Raw genomic sequence first — 18,175 nt, 5'->3', positions numbered from 1 at the left:
AAAAACGCTCAGCAAAATCACTGTGCGTAAATAACTGGTGTTGCCAAATTCAAATGTGTCCATAAATTATAGACGAACTTTTTTTTTCACGTATCTGTGAAATTCAGATCGGGTTTGACAGTAGACGAGTAACTAATAATTTTTATTGATATTTTCGTGTAGAGCAATGATAATTACATGAAATGTAATTCGTCTTTACTGTTGATATTTTAACTATTCGCGAAAAGATTGATTTACTTAAAAGGGTAGTGTTATTAAAGCCAGTGTCATGTATCCGGATGGTTGCTTTGTCGATATCCGATGCGAGTGCGAGTTTAGTTTTTTGTAATTCTGTAATGTTATTAGTGCTCTTTTGAGCTGGTTAGCATAATGCCAGTACAGCAGATTAATGTTAAGAATTCGTCGGAAATCGAGAGTTGGGAATGGAACGGTGGTTGCGGGCGAGAGGTGATCCGGGGAGGGTCAGACAGCAGTCGGACCTCATGCAGCAACTCGAGCGGAGATATCTGTCGCATCTGCCACTGCGAGAGCGAGGTCCACAACCCGCTTCTGGCGCCCTGTTACTGCTCAGGTCAGTGCAGCTCTGTTCCTAATCATGTTGTATTATGGAAAATAACAAAATCACGTCACGCGTTGGTATTCTCGTCGATTGCTTAATCAGTATATTTACATCCCAATGCACGTTTGTTTAAATTATTGTTTAGGAACAATTCAATTCACGTGAGTAAGGGACATTCTATGAAATTAATTTGTTGTGACATACATTGAGTGTACACTATATAGGTACCTAGTGGTGGATGCATATGATGCTTGAATTAATGGATTAGCATGTTTGATAAACAGATTACAACATATAGTTGACATTGACTTAAGCTGGTGTTAGTGAAATTACATAGTGTGCACATAATATCAGGGTCTTGTTCCAAGGTTTATCTTAACTTGAGAGATGTGTATGAAAAATAAATAATCTTTTAACTTCATTCAAAAATGTTGCAAAGCATAGAAAAAGAATCTTATTGCACCAATAATTGTACATTTTACATACATGTAAAACTACAAAGAAATGTACATAAAACCATTAGAAAATCATCTCAATTGTTTTTGTTTGCTTGCATTATTTATTTTTGGGGTTCTGTACCTCAAAAGGAAAAAAACGGAACCCTTATAGGATCACTTTGTGTGTCTGTCTGTCTGTTAGTCTGTCACAGCCTATTTTCTTCGAAACTACTGGACAAATTAAGCTGAGATTTGGTACACATATGTAAGTTTGTGAATTTTAAACATGGGGCCACTTTTGGGGGGTAAATGAGAAAATTAAAAAATAAAGTTTTTCAGACTACATCGTGTAATATATCAAATGAAAGAGCTCATTGGGAGAATCTCATAAATTTTTTTTTTATAATTTGAGGATAAACAGTTTAGAAGCAAAACATTACCATCCCCCTTTATCTCCAAAACTACTGTCTAAAATTTTGAAAAAAAAAAATACACACAATATTTCTTTACCTATAGATACCAGGAAAACCTATTAGAAATGTGCAATCAAGTGTGTCGGACTTAATTACTTAGTTTTTGATCTGACCGCTACGGGATTTTAAAAGACATTTCACTCATGTTTCATATTTGTTATTTCCTCAAATGACACACACTTCTAAAACACTTAAATAAGCATTTTTGGTGCTATGGACACAATAACTCGAGACATCTTAACTTTTCGTATGCCTTGTCCCGTACACATCCCACACAATTTGGATTGTAATTTACAGTTTCAAGGTTAATTAATTCAGTAGCAAATTTTTGACAAAGGCATTCATTTCAATTCAAACTTACATTTTGAAATCATTTTGATGTCATTATGTTCTCATTCGCCCATGCGTCTCGTTTGTGCCTATACATGTACGGACAAGTACAAGCTAAATGCACATGCGCAAACATACTAAAGAAAACATTATTGAGCAATAAGTACTCTTCAACAAGTATTCTTTTCGATGACCGGTCTGGCCTAGTGGGTAGTGACCTTGCCTGTGAAGCCGATGGTTCTGGGTTCGAATTCCGATAAGGGCATTTATTTGTGTGATGAACACAGATATTTGTTCCTGAGTCATGGATATTTTCTTTGTATTAGTATTTGTATAAGTATTATATATATCGTTGTCTGAGTACCCACAACACAAGCCTTCTTGAGCTTACCGTGGGACTTAGTCAATTTGTGTAAGAATGTCCCTATAATATTTATATTCTTTATGTTTATCCTGGTACTGAAGGGAAAATGAGTTAATATTATTTTCTTTAAATTACACATAACTGTGTGAACAACTGTTGTTATTCTATATAAATCTATTTATTCAATGTAGTTCTAAGTATTTTTAATTTATACATTGTCATTGGAAGTTTAAAGGACATGACAAATTGGACACTCATGATTCGTAGAAACACGATTTTTTTTGTGACACGCTTTTAATGTTGTCTATCAAGTACTTCTCAAGACCTTTCTTATGAGCATAAACTTGATATATTTTTGTTTTTCCATCGAGGAGTTCCATTTGCTATCTTAGGAATGCATATGCAATTTTCAACTGAATAGCCGGGTCCACACAGAGCGCACATAGGCGCGAGGCAAATTCCTCGCGCACAAAACCGCCACTGTAGACGTGCCTCGGCCGAGGCGCGCATGTTGTCGAGACATTTGAAAGGCTGGCGTCCACAAGACTCGCCGAGGCGAATCGAATCGAATCGCAATAATTCGCCTCCTATATTTTCTAATGCAACTGCGTCCATTGACGGGCGCGCCGCGACTCTTCGTCAATGGACGCAGTTGCATTAGAAAATATATTAGGCGAATTATTGTGATTCGATTCGATTCGCCTCGGCGAGTCTAGTGGACGCCAGCCTTTAGGCGTGCCTCGCGCACTTCTCGGCCGTTTTGTGCGCGAGGAAATTGCCTCGCGCGTATGCTCGCTCTGTGTGGACCCGGCTAATCAGATACCAGGAATGCTACTCACACCACACTCCCAAGATCCTGAGCACAAGCAATATAAACCTTACCTGCATGAAAGATATTAATAGCATACGCCATAATACTTTAAGGTGCGCCTGCGTCCAGACCGCTTCACATGACTTGTGTTAGTTGCGTGTCGCGCTAAACTCCATAGTCAAGTATGGAGTCGCGCGCGACAGCGCAAGTCATGCTAAGCGGTTTGCTTAATAATAAATAAAAAAATAAAATTCATTTATTTCGGACAATTCGGAATCCATATACAATTTACATATCAAATATTGAAATTAAAATTAGAATTAAAATTAAAATACAATCAACTTTTAAAAACTTAGATATAAAATTTAAAATTAGAATTAAAATTATAGCATTGTTTAAATATAAAATTACAATTAAAATAGAATTAAAATAAATAATTAAATAAATTTGTTTGTTTTAAATTGATTGGATAAAATGAACCAATTAAATTAAATTACACATCTTAAATAAACACGCCGCTACTGCGCACGCATTTTAGCTGATTTAGCGCTTTATGCGTGCCTAAGTTGCGCTAATTAAGCGTGCAATCTGAAGCAAACATGCGTCCGCGTTCGCTATGGGACGCACCTTGCGTTCGTGGCGTCCAAAGGGCAAGAGCGTTTTCACATTGTCCGATTCGATATCGGATGTCGGATACGATTACAAAAAAGCAAAAAAAGGTCCTTTTATCAGTTTAAAGAAATCTTTATTCTCAAAAGAATTACAATAAATTCGCTTACATGAGAATTATAAATATTTAGTTAGTTTTAGCGTGCAGTATTTAACGATAAGGTTATTAGTAACTTAAACTAAACCAGAGTATAAGTAATAGTATTATCATACAGAACGGCCACGCACCGCCCCGCCCCGACTCGAGTTACCTCGCCCCGCGCAGCAGATTGACGCCCGTTTGCCGGCCGATCAGTACTATTTTTAAGCAACTTACTCACACTATGACGCATGCCGCGTGTACAGACGTGCCGTTCCCACATAGAAACGCAGGTGTTTTTTGATGTATAGCGTGTTAGCGTGCTTGCCCTGTGACTAAACATAAACAATAATATAATATCATCTAAAATTAGTGGGTAATTTTAGTTGCTAAGCGGGACAGTATTGAGTTGTTCTGACCGGTCGTAGATAACACCTCTACGAGTGCGTTGATGTGTGATCGGATGGATGCGGCATATCGCGCGTAGGACGCGTTTAATACATTTGTTTATTATTGTTTGTTGTTGAAAAGAAAGCGTTATGCAAAAACAAAAGGTTATAGTGCCTTTTCTATCTATCTGTTTTTCTCCAAAGGTCACCCGACATCCGATATCTCTAAGAGGTACCTACTTGTCTTGTTGTTACAGGGAGTCTGAAGTACGTCCACCAGAGCTGCCTACAGCAGTGGCTGACGGCGTCCGAGACGCGCTCTTGCGAGCTATGCAAATTCAACTTCATCATGCACACCAAGATAAAGCCTTTCAATGAGGTATGTACACCACAGACTATACAAGTACACACACACACACACCGCATTATGAAGCGTTTACAATGAGCGCTAGGTCAACACACATAGGTAGGTGTAATTTTACTTGTAAAATTTGACGAATTTTGGTCGAGATCTCAACGAATATTTTCAAGGTCTCGAACGAGATTTTAGCACAGAACAGGTAGAACAGCTGTGTACACTGTACAGCAAGCTGGTGACCCCGAGTATCCATTTATTTATATGACTTACCCTTCTACTATACTTTTTTGTAATCCGATCCAGATGTAAACCTTAACTTTAATAATAGTTTGTAAAAAACCCGGCCAAGTGAGAGTCGGACTCGCGCACGAAGGGTTCCGTACCATTACGGAAAAAAACAGCAAAAAAATCACGTTTGTTGTATGGGAGCCCCATTTAAATATTTATATTATTCTGTTTTTAGTATTTGTTGTTATAGCGGCAACAGAAATACCTATACATCATCTGTGAAAATTTCAACTGTCTAGCTATCACGGTTCATGAGATACAGCCTGGTGACAGACAGACAGACAGACGGACAGCGGAGTCTTAGTAATAGGGTCCCGTTTTTACCCTTTGGGTACGGAACCCTAAAAATCATCATTCATTCAAATGGGTCGTAAACTCGTAATCTATTATATACAAGTTTGAGAATGAACTCAATAAGACTTGCTGAACGATTCAAAGATATTTGAGTGAATCATTTACCGCACAAAAGCTTATATAGGTACCTACTACCTACTTATATGGAATCTATATCGTAGGTATATATTTGGCGCTAAGCCATGGCGAGGCATTCAGCAATGAGCAATTAAGACGCTAAAATAGAACTATTATATTTATTGGGATTTTGTTTGTTTGTGAAGTCATAATCGGATATTACGGTCAATAATATGTGGAACCGTTGTTAGAAGCGCTAAGATATTTTAAAATGTCCAATTGTTTGTTCAAAATGGTGACTGTATGAGATGTAAACGGAACCAACGTTTCTCTTTCTCTCTTATCCTAGTGTTTATGCTTGTTCTTGTTGCAACCTTAGCTGCTGCGTCTGAGCCCAGAGGGCCTACCACGAACCACGTTCGACGTGTTGCCTCTCTGTAATCTGGTACCATCGATCTGATCTCCTGGTAGTGGTGATGGAAGCAGAAGATGGATACTGGTAAAGTTCGTTAGGCACTAGTAACCCCTTGAGTTTGAGCTTATCAGTTTCGTTTTTACGAGTGAAATTACTTTGAATTTTTAACACAAATTTGTTAAAAATGTATGCATGTTTATAGCTGACTATATCTTTAAAAAAATGTCAAACCTTAAAAGTTAAAAAGTTTGACCATACGTAAGAAATATCATTTAATATTTTCGGTGAAGGAAAACTAAAGGGAACAGGACTAACTCAAATAAGGCTCAAATTCCTCTATGGGTTGGAAGGTCTACAGACAATAAAATAAAATAATTCACGTTACATTAAATAAACCTAATGCTTCTATGGAGTTATCTTATCCATATAGGATATAGTGAATAACTATTGCATGCGAGGACAGAGTGGGTAGAACAAGTACCAGAATATAGTTATTAAAGTAATGCAAATTACTAGGAAAACCCTTTTAATAAATTAAATCCGATTAGTAAGTTAACAACTGTAATTTTGTAATGCAATATTACAGGAAACCAACCTAGGTATTATAATATCGATTATATTAATTTTATGAACTTTCAGGCGAAAGTAGGCGTTTCATGGCGAATAAAATGTGGCTTTTCATTAGAGAAGGGCACTTCTGCACATGGAGCATAAGGACCCTTCTGGCATGGAACGCCACAAATGACCTCAAGTTGTTATTAGGACTAGCTAATCAAATTATACTGATATACAGAATTAGAGTACACTTACAGAATAAATAATAGTACTAAGTACAGAAGGTTTACTCTAACAAAACGCATCTATTACGACAGATATGACCGCAAGGTGGCGCAAGCGCGAGCAGGCGTCCGTTCCGTAGCGTTGCGCGGCAACTACTATGGCTAGACACCAAAATTGGTGTGGGCCGCATGTACTTGTAGCGACGCGACAAAATCGCGAAGTGAGCCACACCTACACTGAAAAAAGTTTGAAAATATATTTTTTGATTCATTCAAGTGTATGTTCATGTAAAAATATGATTCAGAAGGTGTGGAGCTATGTAAATAAATGTAACTTTTATTTATACAAAGTATAAGATTTATGCGATAGCGCGGTATCGTGTCTCCTCTTAGGCTAGGTTCACACGGCGTTATTTTTTCTCGTATACCGTATACGGGATTTTATCGAATACCGTAGTGACAGCAAAATTTGTATGGCAACGTTCAAAATCGTTCACACGGCTAGACGGCCTTCCCGCATAAACGCACTGGCAAACAAGCATACGGCCCGCCTGATGGTAAGCAGTCACCGTAGCCTATGGCCGCCTGCAACACCAGAGATATTACATGCGCGTTGCCGACCCTAAAAGAGCTATTTAGCTGCTTGAGTTTTCTAATTAGCTCGCGTGATCGCGTAATCGTCTAAATAGTCGATATTTCGTTTTGGACGCACGTGACCAACTGCGTCTTAGTTAATTATAATTATATAAGTATGGAAATTCTGTTACTAGAGATTATGATAATGCTCGATACGGGATGAACATCACGTATTAATATTGCTATCAATCTTAATATTGTCTTCGGTTACCGCGATAGTTACTCATGAAATAAAACTACGAAAACGGATTATATCGCATATATCGAATTTATACTACATCCCGACGTTTTGAACCCTTTACAGCGTTCGTGGTCAACGGGTGTCCTATTTCATAATTATCCTTCTTCTTTTCGTGTCGTGGTTCCATTTTTATACCAGGGATGTTGCGAATATTCGCATCCGCATCCGCAATCGAGGAACTTCCGCATTATTTTAAACATCCGCATTCGCATAAAATCGATGCGGAGCTTATAATGCGGATGCGGATGTGGAACAGGTAGGTACAGAAACGCCTTAGCGGCGGCGTAAGTGCTAGGTAATTTCGTCATTAGCCAATAGGAATGTCGTTTCGTTTTTCTGATTCGTCGATCGAGCACTTTAGCCTATGACGGACAGCGACAAGAAGTGAAAAGTTTGATTTATTTGGACTTTAGTATAGTAATCTGATTGTGGGGCACTTTCTTGGCATATTCTTGTTCAAATACTAACGTTTCGTTTTTTAAAAAATAAAAATTAATAAAGTGTAATATTTGACGTTTTTTACGCATCCGCGGATGTGAGCCTTTAAAAATCCGCATCCGCATCCGCGGATGTCAAAAAATCGGCATCCGCAACATCCCTGTTTTATACGATGGATGCCCAGTAGGCAGGGGTTGACAGCCCTGGTTGTCGCGTCCCTAAGATCCAGCTCCGAGCAGTGATGCGGGCATGCGGGGCACGCCAGTACATGTGCCAAATTAGAATTATTGAACGGGTGGTATTTTTTTGTTTCATTCTGTTCCCTTGTCCAGGGCACAGTTTGTTAGAAGATAGATAAAACATTATAACTAGCGCTTATAACTACAGTTGAACCACGATAGCACGAATCTCTAGGGATACGCCTAAAAGTTCGTGTAAACGAGTTTTGATCTTGTATTAGAGGGTATTAAATCAGAGGGGTTCTTATAGGTTTATGTTCGTCTTAAAGAGGTTTCGAGTTACAGGGGTAAAATTAATGAAAAATTCGTTTCATAAATTTAAAGATTTGGATTCAATTTCAATTATTTATTTTCAAGATAACAGTGATCAGTGTTAGTATGATATTATAAGGCTTAAAGTTATATTACACTATCAATATATTCATCAAAAAATTAAAGAGTTCAAACGCGTTGTACGTGCCACTATGCACATCTGTATAGGTAATTATTTATTTAGAAATGCTGACGTTCGTAAAATAATTGACCTTGTAACACTACCTATACAGCTAACGATGTCATAAGGAAGATTTGTGTGTATGAAACATTAATAAGTAATGTGTGTGGTCCTTGCGTTAAACACGGAAATAAAGGGATTTCTATATCTTTTATGCATTTAGGTATTCGTCTATTTTACATGTGTTAATATCATCCGTCTATTATTTTGATGTAATTTTTTCTTCAACAAGTTAAGTACAATCGGAATAGAATGAATTTTGTCGTAGAAAATAAGGTGTGATTGATTTTTTTCCTGTGTCGTGCGAAGTCGATTAAATTATATAACGGGTACCAGAGTGACATCAGGAGGTTTTAACATTTTTGACCTTAGGACCACAACGCTTTCGCTTACTTTTCGCAGGTCAAATACGTAATTTAGCTCTACGCGGGCCGGATCCGGTCTATCGTCATCATCTTCATTCTTCCTTGCGATGTCCCGGCTTTTTTGCCATCGCTCATGCCGATCCGGCCTATATTGTTAACAAATAGAGAAATAGTGTTTTGGGGGAACTCCTCAACAATGATCCTTTTTAAAGTTTAATGTGACAGAGTAAATTTTCATCTTATTTTTTGGTATGTGTTGTTTACAGTGGCGGTTGCTGGAAATGTCAGGCGTGGAACGTCGGCGTCTCTGCTGTGCTGTTCTATTCCACTGCGTCGCCGCTCTCTGCGTCATGTGGAGTCTATTCGTGCTTATAGAACGGGCTGTAGAAGAAGTACACCGTGGACTTATAGGTAACATGCTCTTTGTAACAAAGACTGGACATTGTTCATCTACGCTGGAAATGCCAGGCTTGGAGCGTCGGCGTCTCTGCTGTGCTGTCCTGTTCCATTGCGTGGCTGCGCTCTGCGTCATGTGGAGTCTATTCGTGCTTATAGAACGAGCTGTAGAAGAAGTACACCGTGGACTTATATGTAACATGCTCTTTGTAACAAAGACTGCGGACATTCTTCATCTACGCTGGAAATGTCAGGCTTGGAGCGTCGGCGTCTCTGCTGTGCTGTCCTGTTCCATTGCGTGGCTGCGCTCTGCGTCATGTGGAGTCTATTCGTGCTTATAGAACGAGCTGTAGAAGAAGTACACCGTGGACTTATATGTAACATGCTCTTTGTAACAAAGACTGCGGACATTCTTCATCTACGCTGGAAATGTCAGGCGTGGAGCGTCGGCGTCTCTGCTGTGCTGTTCTATTCCACTGCGTCGCCGCTCTTTACGTCATGTGGAGTCTATTCGTGCTTATAGAACGAGCTGTAGAAGGGGTGCATCGTGGACTCAGGTAACATACTTTTCTTCTATGTGAATGCGACGGAATATATGTAGACGAAGCTCTCAATACATTTTTGACTTCGAAAAACGGTCTATATGACTGACACATCTGAAATATAGCATATATTATTATCTTTTATTCATAAATATACCCCGCCACAGCTTTGATTATTTTTCAATTCCCGCTGTTAAACTATTACTACTATTTGATGTTGTCTATCTGCGCGCGAATGTCGCTCACGGCACAATAGGGATTTTGTCAATTTTTTAGAACTGTTTTCATTTTATAGATAGACACGTAATTATTGCAAAAATTTTTTTTTATTTTATTCATTTATTTTTAATAAAAAATCGGCTTTAATTACTTTAGTGTTTAAATTTCGCGCAATAACGCTCCAGGCTGTCACGTGATCTGGATGACGTAACGATGTGATAAACAAACTGCTGTCAGTGCCAGAGGACCACCAGGTTTGACAACTTGTCTGTGCGTGTTTCTCACACCGTGACGTCACGCGCTCCGATTTGCGTTTGCAGTCACGTGATACTGGGCATTATTTTAAATACTTTTAATTATTTTTTATTAATTTATTACGCATATTTACACTTACAAAATATTTAATTATTTTCAGCATTCTAATATTCCCTGCTATGGTAAAAACATAACATTTTATATATTCGCGATTCATGTCAACACCCCTATTGCTTCTTCGTGGTGTTGGGTCTATTCGTGCTTATAGAACATTATAATCTGCTTATAGAGCTGTACATAAGGAAATCTTAGAAGAATAAGTTTTTTAACCCCTTACCGCATGCGAAGCCATATATGGCGGATATGATATTCAGCTCTATTGACAGCTATTAAGTTCAAATTGAAACAAATATTTTTTATTTCATCAAGTAAGGGGTTAGGTCTTTAATATCTTTTAGGATCACCTGATTTTAAAAATAGATAACAACTCGAAGTTTGAGTTCTGATAAGCTTATTAGAAACGTTTTTCAACCAACTTATACATAATTACTAGATTTACTAGATAATACAACATTACAGATTAGCAACAGGACAACTAAGATGCTTCTCGATACTATTTATAGCAGCAATTAATATGCAAATTAAACAAACAGTAGTTAATGTTAACGATGTGCATTTCTAAACGGTTACCTCGTTTTTTACGAACCTGACCTGGGTCACCTTCAAGTGTCACCATCTTTCATTACATACTATGTTTGCAATAAAGATGCTTTATTGTCAGTTAACGTTGTGGACGATTTTATTATAGGTACAAACAGGGTACACGTAGATCAGCTGTGGGTGAATGTACCTTGTGGTTTAATTCTGTGGCCCTAGTGAAAAAGGGTACAAGTCTCGGGCAGCGTAGTTGTAAAAGGACCTAAGTTTCACGTAACACTTATGCCCTTTTAGACCTAAGCTTCTCGAGACTAATATAAAATATTACCATAGCAGGGAATAAATTAATTAAAAATAATTAAAAGTATTTAAAATAATGCCCAGCATCACGTGACTGTAAACGCAAAATCGGAGCGCGTGACGTCACGGTGTGAGAAACACGCACAGACAAGTTGTCAAACCTGGTGGTCCTCTGGCACTGACAGCAGTTTGTTTATCACGTCACGTCAAGCGATCACGTGACAGCTTGGAGCGTTTTTGCGCGAAATTTAAACACTAAACTAATTATTCGATTTTTTATTTAAAATAAATGTTTTTTTGTAATAATTACGTGTCTATCTATAAAATGAAAACGGTTCTAAAAAAATGTCAACATACCTATTGGTGACTCGAAGTTAGCGCAGATCCGCCTCCACCATGTCGCACCAGCGATACCTGGGGCGTCCGACAGGACGTCTTCCTGCTGGGCGGCCCAGGTATGCTCTTAAGGGTCTCCGGCAAGCTCGGTTCTCCACACAAACGTAGTTCCGCTCTCATTTTAACCCCTCGAACGCCCGTGTCAAAAATTTGCTACTGCATTAATAACCTTAAAATTGTGAATTAAAGTTTAAATTGTCTGTGACGTATAAGGGACAAGGCCTTCGAAGGGTTTAAACGAGTAGCTAGTTTGCTCTGAAACTTTGTATACTTACAATAGGATAAGGTATAATCTATGTCTGAAATTACTTTATGTAGCTTCAGATACCATAGTTACAAAAATACAGCGATTTTACGTTTTTCATACAAAACATGGTTTTGCTCTATTTCGTTTGTTTTATAAACTGGGGCTATATAAACTAATTTCAGACCTAGATATACCTCATGTCATTGTATGTGCAAATGTAGTTTTAAAATGAAAACGGTACTCCGTTTGTATGGGAAGGTGAAATTCGGCCGGACTTGCCGGAGACTTAAACAACACAAGAGATTAATTACAGAAAAATCTTAATTACATAAACAATAGCTGATACCCCTCTTAACTAAAACCACGTTTTCTTTATTACAGCGTGGCCGTTCTGGACGAAGCTGGTGGTGGTCGCGGTGGGGTTCACGGGCGGGGCAGTGTTCATGTACATACAGTGTCGCCAGTACCTGCATTTGTGTAATCGTTGGCGTGCTCACAATAGGTAACTTTTTTATTAACAAACAAAGGCACATTAATTAAGCTTAACTGCACATTCATATTACTATATTAAGTACTTAGTCTTGCCATAAACTCTGTGACAAGGTAATTATCCTTAGAGGCTATTATTTCAATGTTCAATTAGGTTTTACATTGTTGACAAAGGGACGGAAATAACCAACATAAAATGCCTAATGACGACTCGTTGTTGTTCTCCCCCTCAATATAACTAGTCTAGCCATAAATTCTGTTACACAGTTAATTGTACAGTCAAGTTCATAAATATGTATACATTTTTTCGCCTTAATTCATTGCAATAAGCTGAAAAAATTTATACATATTTATGAACTCGACTGTACAACTATAAATAAAATACCGAACCCGACCGAACCACCGAATTATAAATAAAAAGTAATGAAATAAATTTTATGTATGAGATAGACAAGCTAATTACGAATTTAAAATGCGTAAAGATTATAGGATTTTGTCATCCTTTGCGTATTTACGTGCTTTTTGATGAAGCAGCAAAGTGCCTGAAAAATACGCACGTCTTATTCACCACCTCCGTCGGGAATTTACGGTACTAATACGATATTAATACGATATTTTTTTGATGTGAAGCTTCGATTTGAGTGATGCTTGATGCTTAAGCAATGATTATTTTACCTCATTTCCTCGCATGTTTGAATAAAAGCAATATATATGCTTCTGTAGGAATAGCAATTCGTGGATTCGTCTTCTTTGTCGGACTCCGCTTCACATCGTCCGACAAAATCGAAATCATCCACAAATTCAATTCAATTATTTATTTCGAAATCATTATGATATAGTGTTAGTAAGTACAACAAAACTTAAAAGTAATTAAGGTTAATTACAATTTACAAATCACACACATAAATTATAAAATAATAAATAAAATCCCCTTCCCCGGCCTTTCCCGGCCTCTGCAATATTCTACTATTCCATAAAGTCAATAAAAGAGGTATACGTTAATACGTTAGTATAGAGAAGAGGCCTCCACTATCCTCTTAACTGTTTCGTAGTAATAATGAGGGTGATGTATGATCTCGTGTGTGTGTGTGTGTGTGATGATGTCGTGATGGTATTGCAGGATACTGCTGATCCAGAACGCGCCGGAGAAGATGCCCATTCCGCACCACTCCCCGCCGCGCACGCGCCGCGCCATCGCGCACGGACACGGACAGGTGTGGACACTATTCACTATTCACTGATCAACGATAGGGTTATTGCATGTGTTGCTGCAGTAGGAATGTTGGCATGAATCGCGAATTTACCATAGCAGGGAATATTAGAATGCTGAAAATAATTAAATATTTTGTAAGTGTAAATATGCGTAATAAATTAATTAAAAATAATTAAAAGTAATTTAAAATAGTGCCCAGCATCACGTGACTGCAAACGCGAATCGGAGCGCGTGACGTCACGGCGTGAGAAACACGCACAGACAAGTTGTCAAACGTTTGACGCGCGTGGACTGTAAAGAGTGACGGTCAACCTCGACGCTTGGTCGGGGTTCAGACACGCGAAGTAGATGCAATTGCGTCTTTTATGGTATATTTATTACTGTGGTGGTACCTTTTGATTGAAAACGACACATATAGCGAAGTTAACGTATTACGTTTACCAAAGAGGATATAATAAGATAGAGCGGTACTGTCATAGTAAATTTTGTAACCACAGTAAATTCACTGCCATCTATCGACACACTTTAAAACTAAAAATGAAGATTTATAAAAATACGATAAAATTTATTTAAATATGGATAAATGATTTTTTTTATTTGCATTAATTATTTTTATGATTTTGACCCAGTTCTTTCACTGATATGCGTTAAAATTATTAATTAACAAACGAAACCGTCAACGCCATCTATACGACAGTAGGTTAAAGCTAGTAGCGCCCTCTAATCGAGAATCAAATTTTCTTGATTTTCGAGGCACGTATCCATCCTTCATCCTTAGACTGTATCCATCTATTACGGAGTTATATCTATCTTTGCGTTTACTTTAATTTTGAAGGTGGTAGCGAACATCGAGCCGGTCCCCGTGCCGGCCGCCTACCACGAGGAGGACGAGAGCGGGGGCTTCGAGTCGTACCGCGCCGACCCGCGGCGCAGGCTCGCCCCGCCCGGCGGGTCCATACCGAGGGAGCAGCCGGCGCAGCCCGCCAGACGTTGCTCGGACACGCTAGTTAGTGTCGCGGTCGAGGCTCAAGCTCCCACGGTTTACCACATCAGGTGTGTAAATATTGACTTTACGTCGTTTGCTAATTGAACTGACATTTTGTCAATCATAATCATTTATTTGCACATAAAAAGGGTTTTACATAGATATTATAAAAGTTGCATGGTCTAGCCTTTTTAGCTGTTTTTGGCAGTATGCAAATGGGTCCTTATGATACATTAAATTTGTATTACATAAGAATACCTTAAATTAACTTAATTAATTACTAACTACATTAACTTAAATTAAACTTGAATAGGATGCACGATAAGGTTAACTTAAGAATACAACACAAATTACAATACAGTCCCAGCAATTGATAATAAAATAATTAAATTCACATGTTCACTTAATGTCATGGTACTAAATATTTATAATATAAATTTGACTAATATTCAAACTATCCGCTGCGGGGTGGAGGTGGAGCGTGGCCGGTGATCAAATTACGTAGATCGTGTTTGGTATAGTTTCTTATTGTTAGGAATCTTAAAACGTGTTTTTAATTTTGACGCATTGCGTAATGCGTATGTTTTGACCTCTGTCCTTCACGGTCGCACGCGTAAGACCCTTTTATATAAAAAAAAGTCTCATGATAGACGGGAACACATCTATCAAAGTTTAAAGTTTTGTTACAAAATATGGTCAGGTACAATGCGATGGACTGAAAACAAAATGGCCGAACACACCATTTTAGTGGCACGCAAATTAAAATACACAATTCGAAATAAGGTTAAAACTTTACATGTCTTATGATGAGCGTATGTTGTATGAGTAATTATGTGTTTCAGTGCGGACCCGCTGGAGGCGGACATCCGGTCGCTGCTGGCGCTGGACGCGCGCGCGGCTCGCTCGCTGCCCAACCTCCCCTCCCTCCCCTCCCTGCCCTCCCTCCCCTCCCCGCCCTCGCTGCGCGCCTCCCGCGAGTCCCTCCTCCCCGCCGCGCCGCCCTCCTGAGGCCCGCACCCCCTCCCCCACTCGCACCCCTCCGCGCCGCTCACGCTCTACCCCGACCCCGCCCTCTACTAGCGGCGCGAGAGGATGAGTGTGGCAGTGCCAGGTAACCAGACGAGAACAATTACGTGTGTAAAGGACGAGAATGCTTCCTGATAACTAGGCCTCTCCGTGTGCTGACCCTCCCCGGACAACTCTCCCAAGTAGGCAGGGCTTTGCGATGAGATTTACGTATTATCAATTGATGTTGACGCTTATCCTGGGCGAGGTCCCTGTACGGTGGCGAAACGGGTGAAATACCACGGGTGTTCGGTTTTACCGCGAGGCCGGAGGTATAGACCCCCATTGAGGCACGTTCCGCAGGAATGTCGCTTACAAATGCTTTTTTTTTTCTAATACTTCTAAAAAAACTCAAATATCGCTATATTTGGTCTGGTATTTGGTTTCACGACTTGGCCAAGAAATTGGCAGTATATTTGGCACACTTCATTGCGTGTAAGCGACGTTCTCGTGCAATACCCCCATGAATTTGTCCCGAACCTCTGTTGGTATAGTTCCGCATGTGCGCATACGATATCAACTAGCCGCCGAATAAATGTCTCGGAAATTTGATTCTCGCGCATTCGGGAGCTAATTTTGTCCTTATATATATACTTGCATTTCTGAATGCGTGAGCTTGCGTCGCTTACGTGGTCGAATCATTTGGGGTGGGTAATTTTCGGAACATTTTTGCCCGTTAATTTCTTTGAATAAGTTTTTTATAATGTATTTTGATGATAAGTTATTTTAGATGTCCCTGACTACCTGAAACGTCATCAAAATATAGACACTGACGAAAATGTATCCAAAGAAATTAGGCGTTCTAAACAAGGTGTTGACCTGGAACATGCCTGCCTGCATGCATGTCTGCATGCCTGGTGCATGCGTGCGTTCTCTGGTAAGTTTATTTTTATGTAGCATCTGATTCGAGCGAGAGCAACTCGAAAATATAAATATCTAGAATAGATATCGCTAGTCGAGTATTTTACGATTTTACCTACTGAATAAAAACTATGTATAATGTATATAATAACTGCGAGCGCGCCCGAGCAATTATACGGCTAACCGACATAGAGAAATCCAATAATATCGTACGTCACGTGATGTATATTTATATAAACTTTAACTTTACAACTTTGCCCCATTAGGCCATTATTATATCTTTGCCCATTGAGATTATTAATTGAACTTTTTTTTACATATACATGAAACGAAATGTTTTTATTTTTGTTTGAGCAAAATACAGAAGAAACGGTAGAAGAACGAAGAAAGTTACAAAAGTTTAAAGAAATCTCCACAATTTGTCCACTAAAATAATACCAATAAATCAATTTATTTTGGTATTTTCGCCCTGAATCGACTTGTTTTAGTATAACGTGCCTACTTTAGAAATACATTATGGTAAACTATTATAGACTTAACGTTTTCTTTATGTAATCTTAACACATCTATTCTAGTTATTTATACGACTGGTACAAGGCAATATGTGAAATAAGAAAGAAGACTTGTGCGATGGACTAAGGTCATATTTACACACCTACTTTAATGTTAACCAAAACTATACAAATACATGAAAAATACGATCATTTGGACAATGAATGCTAGCTTTCTTTGAACAAAAAAAATCTTGAAGAAAAATGTATTGTAAGGTGTAAAGTTAAAAATATTAATGACACAATTCTACGGCACAGAATAACTAATAGTACTACCGTACAGAAAATTCACTCCTTCACAAAAGCCAGATTTAGGTATAAAATTATACCTACACTCGCAGCCTGCAAGCAAAATTGAAACTTATAACCGCGCACGAACCGTGAATCTTCTTTGCGCGCCGCAGTTTTATGACCGAGCTGCGAGTGTCGGCACGGGGTTGTCACTTGACAAGTTTTTGTACCTATACCTACTGATTTATAATTTTTAAGATAAATATGTAGGAATTACAAACGTTGATTCTGTAAACATACAATTTTTAGCCGGGGATAGTATGTCTGATTCTCACGGAAGTAGGTATGCCATATAAGTACTTATTCCTTTGAAAATATGTCGGTCAATATAGTCCGGAATTTAAAAAAAATGATTTTTTCTGCTTCCTTGTTCTTCCGTTTATTCAGACATCCGTAAACAGAACATTATCTTTTATACAGATTAGATTGCGATTTAGGTTTCGAAGCCATTGCGTATTTTCAAATTTTTCAATTTTGCGCGAGCGCCAGCGGCAGACCACTGCCATACACCTGCCCGGGCGGTGCGCCGGCCAAATATACCTAAACTGCGCAGTGACACCCCCCGTAGACTAATAGCTCACTGTAAACATGACTTTAGTCTTACCGCATTTATTTTGAAAGATCCGTATAATCAAAATCTCTTCCAATACTAATAATCTTCAGTTTGGCCGTATATTGTGCCCTATTTTACTTTAAATTTTCACAATTAAATCAACCATCAAAAATACTGTACACATTAGTTACCCAAGTAGAATTTTGCTTTACATGGTAACTTTGTCCACTAAAAAATAAAATAAAATTTTGTTCATTTATAATAGGCGATAGGACAAATATAGCTTTACGTTTACTGCGTACTTTCTGTAACCCGTTGAAACGCTTTGACAACGCGTGGGTTAAATAAGAGACACGTCAAAAGCCCACACTGGATAGATCC

At 38.6% G+C, this 18,175-nt stretch overlaps 1 protein-coding gene across 1 annotated transcript; it reads left to right on the top strand.

Moving 5' to 3' along the window:
• The first annotated feature begins 109 nt into the window (after positions 1-109).
• LOC134742930 (uncharacterized) lies at positions 110-17,198 on the top strand. The gene is made up of 7 exons (XM_063676143.1): positions 110-571; positions 4,369-4,490; positions 9,041-9,185; positions 12,168-12,288; positions 13,396-13,489; positions 14,324-14,541; positions 15,316-17,198. The coding sequence occupies exons 1-7, from the start codon at positions 370-372 to the stop codon at positions 15,479-15,481; spliced, it is 1,068 nt and encodes a 355-aa protein (XP_063532213.1). The 5' UTR covers positions 110-369; the 3' UTR covers positions 15,482-17,198.
• Positions 17,199-18,175: the final 977 nt, after the last annotated feature.

Source organism: Cydia strobilella, chromosome 7 (genome assembly GCF_947568885.1).
Source record: "Cydia strobilella chromosome 7, ilCydStro3.1, whole genome shotgun sequence".
Taxonomy (NCBI): Eukaryota; Metazoa; Arthropoda; class Insecta; order Lepidoptera; family Tortricidae; genus Cydia; species Cydia strobilella.
The sequence above is the reverse complement of the archived record's forward strand: the minus strand, read 5'-3'. Positions and strand labels throughout refer to the sequence as shown.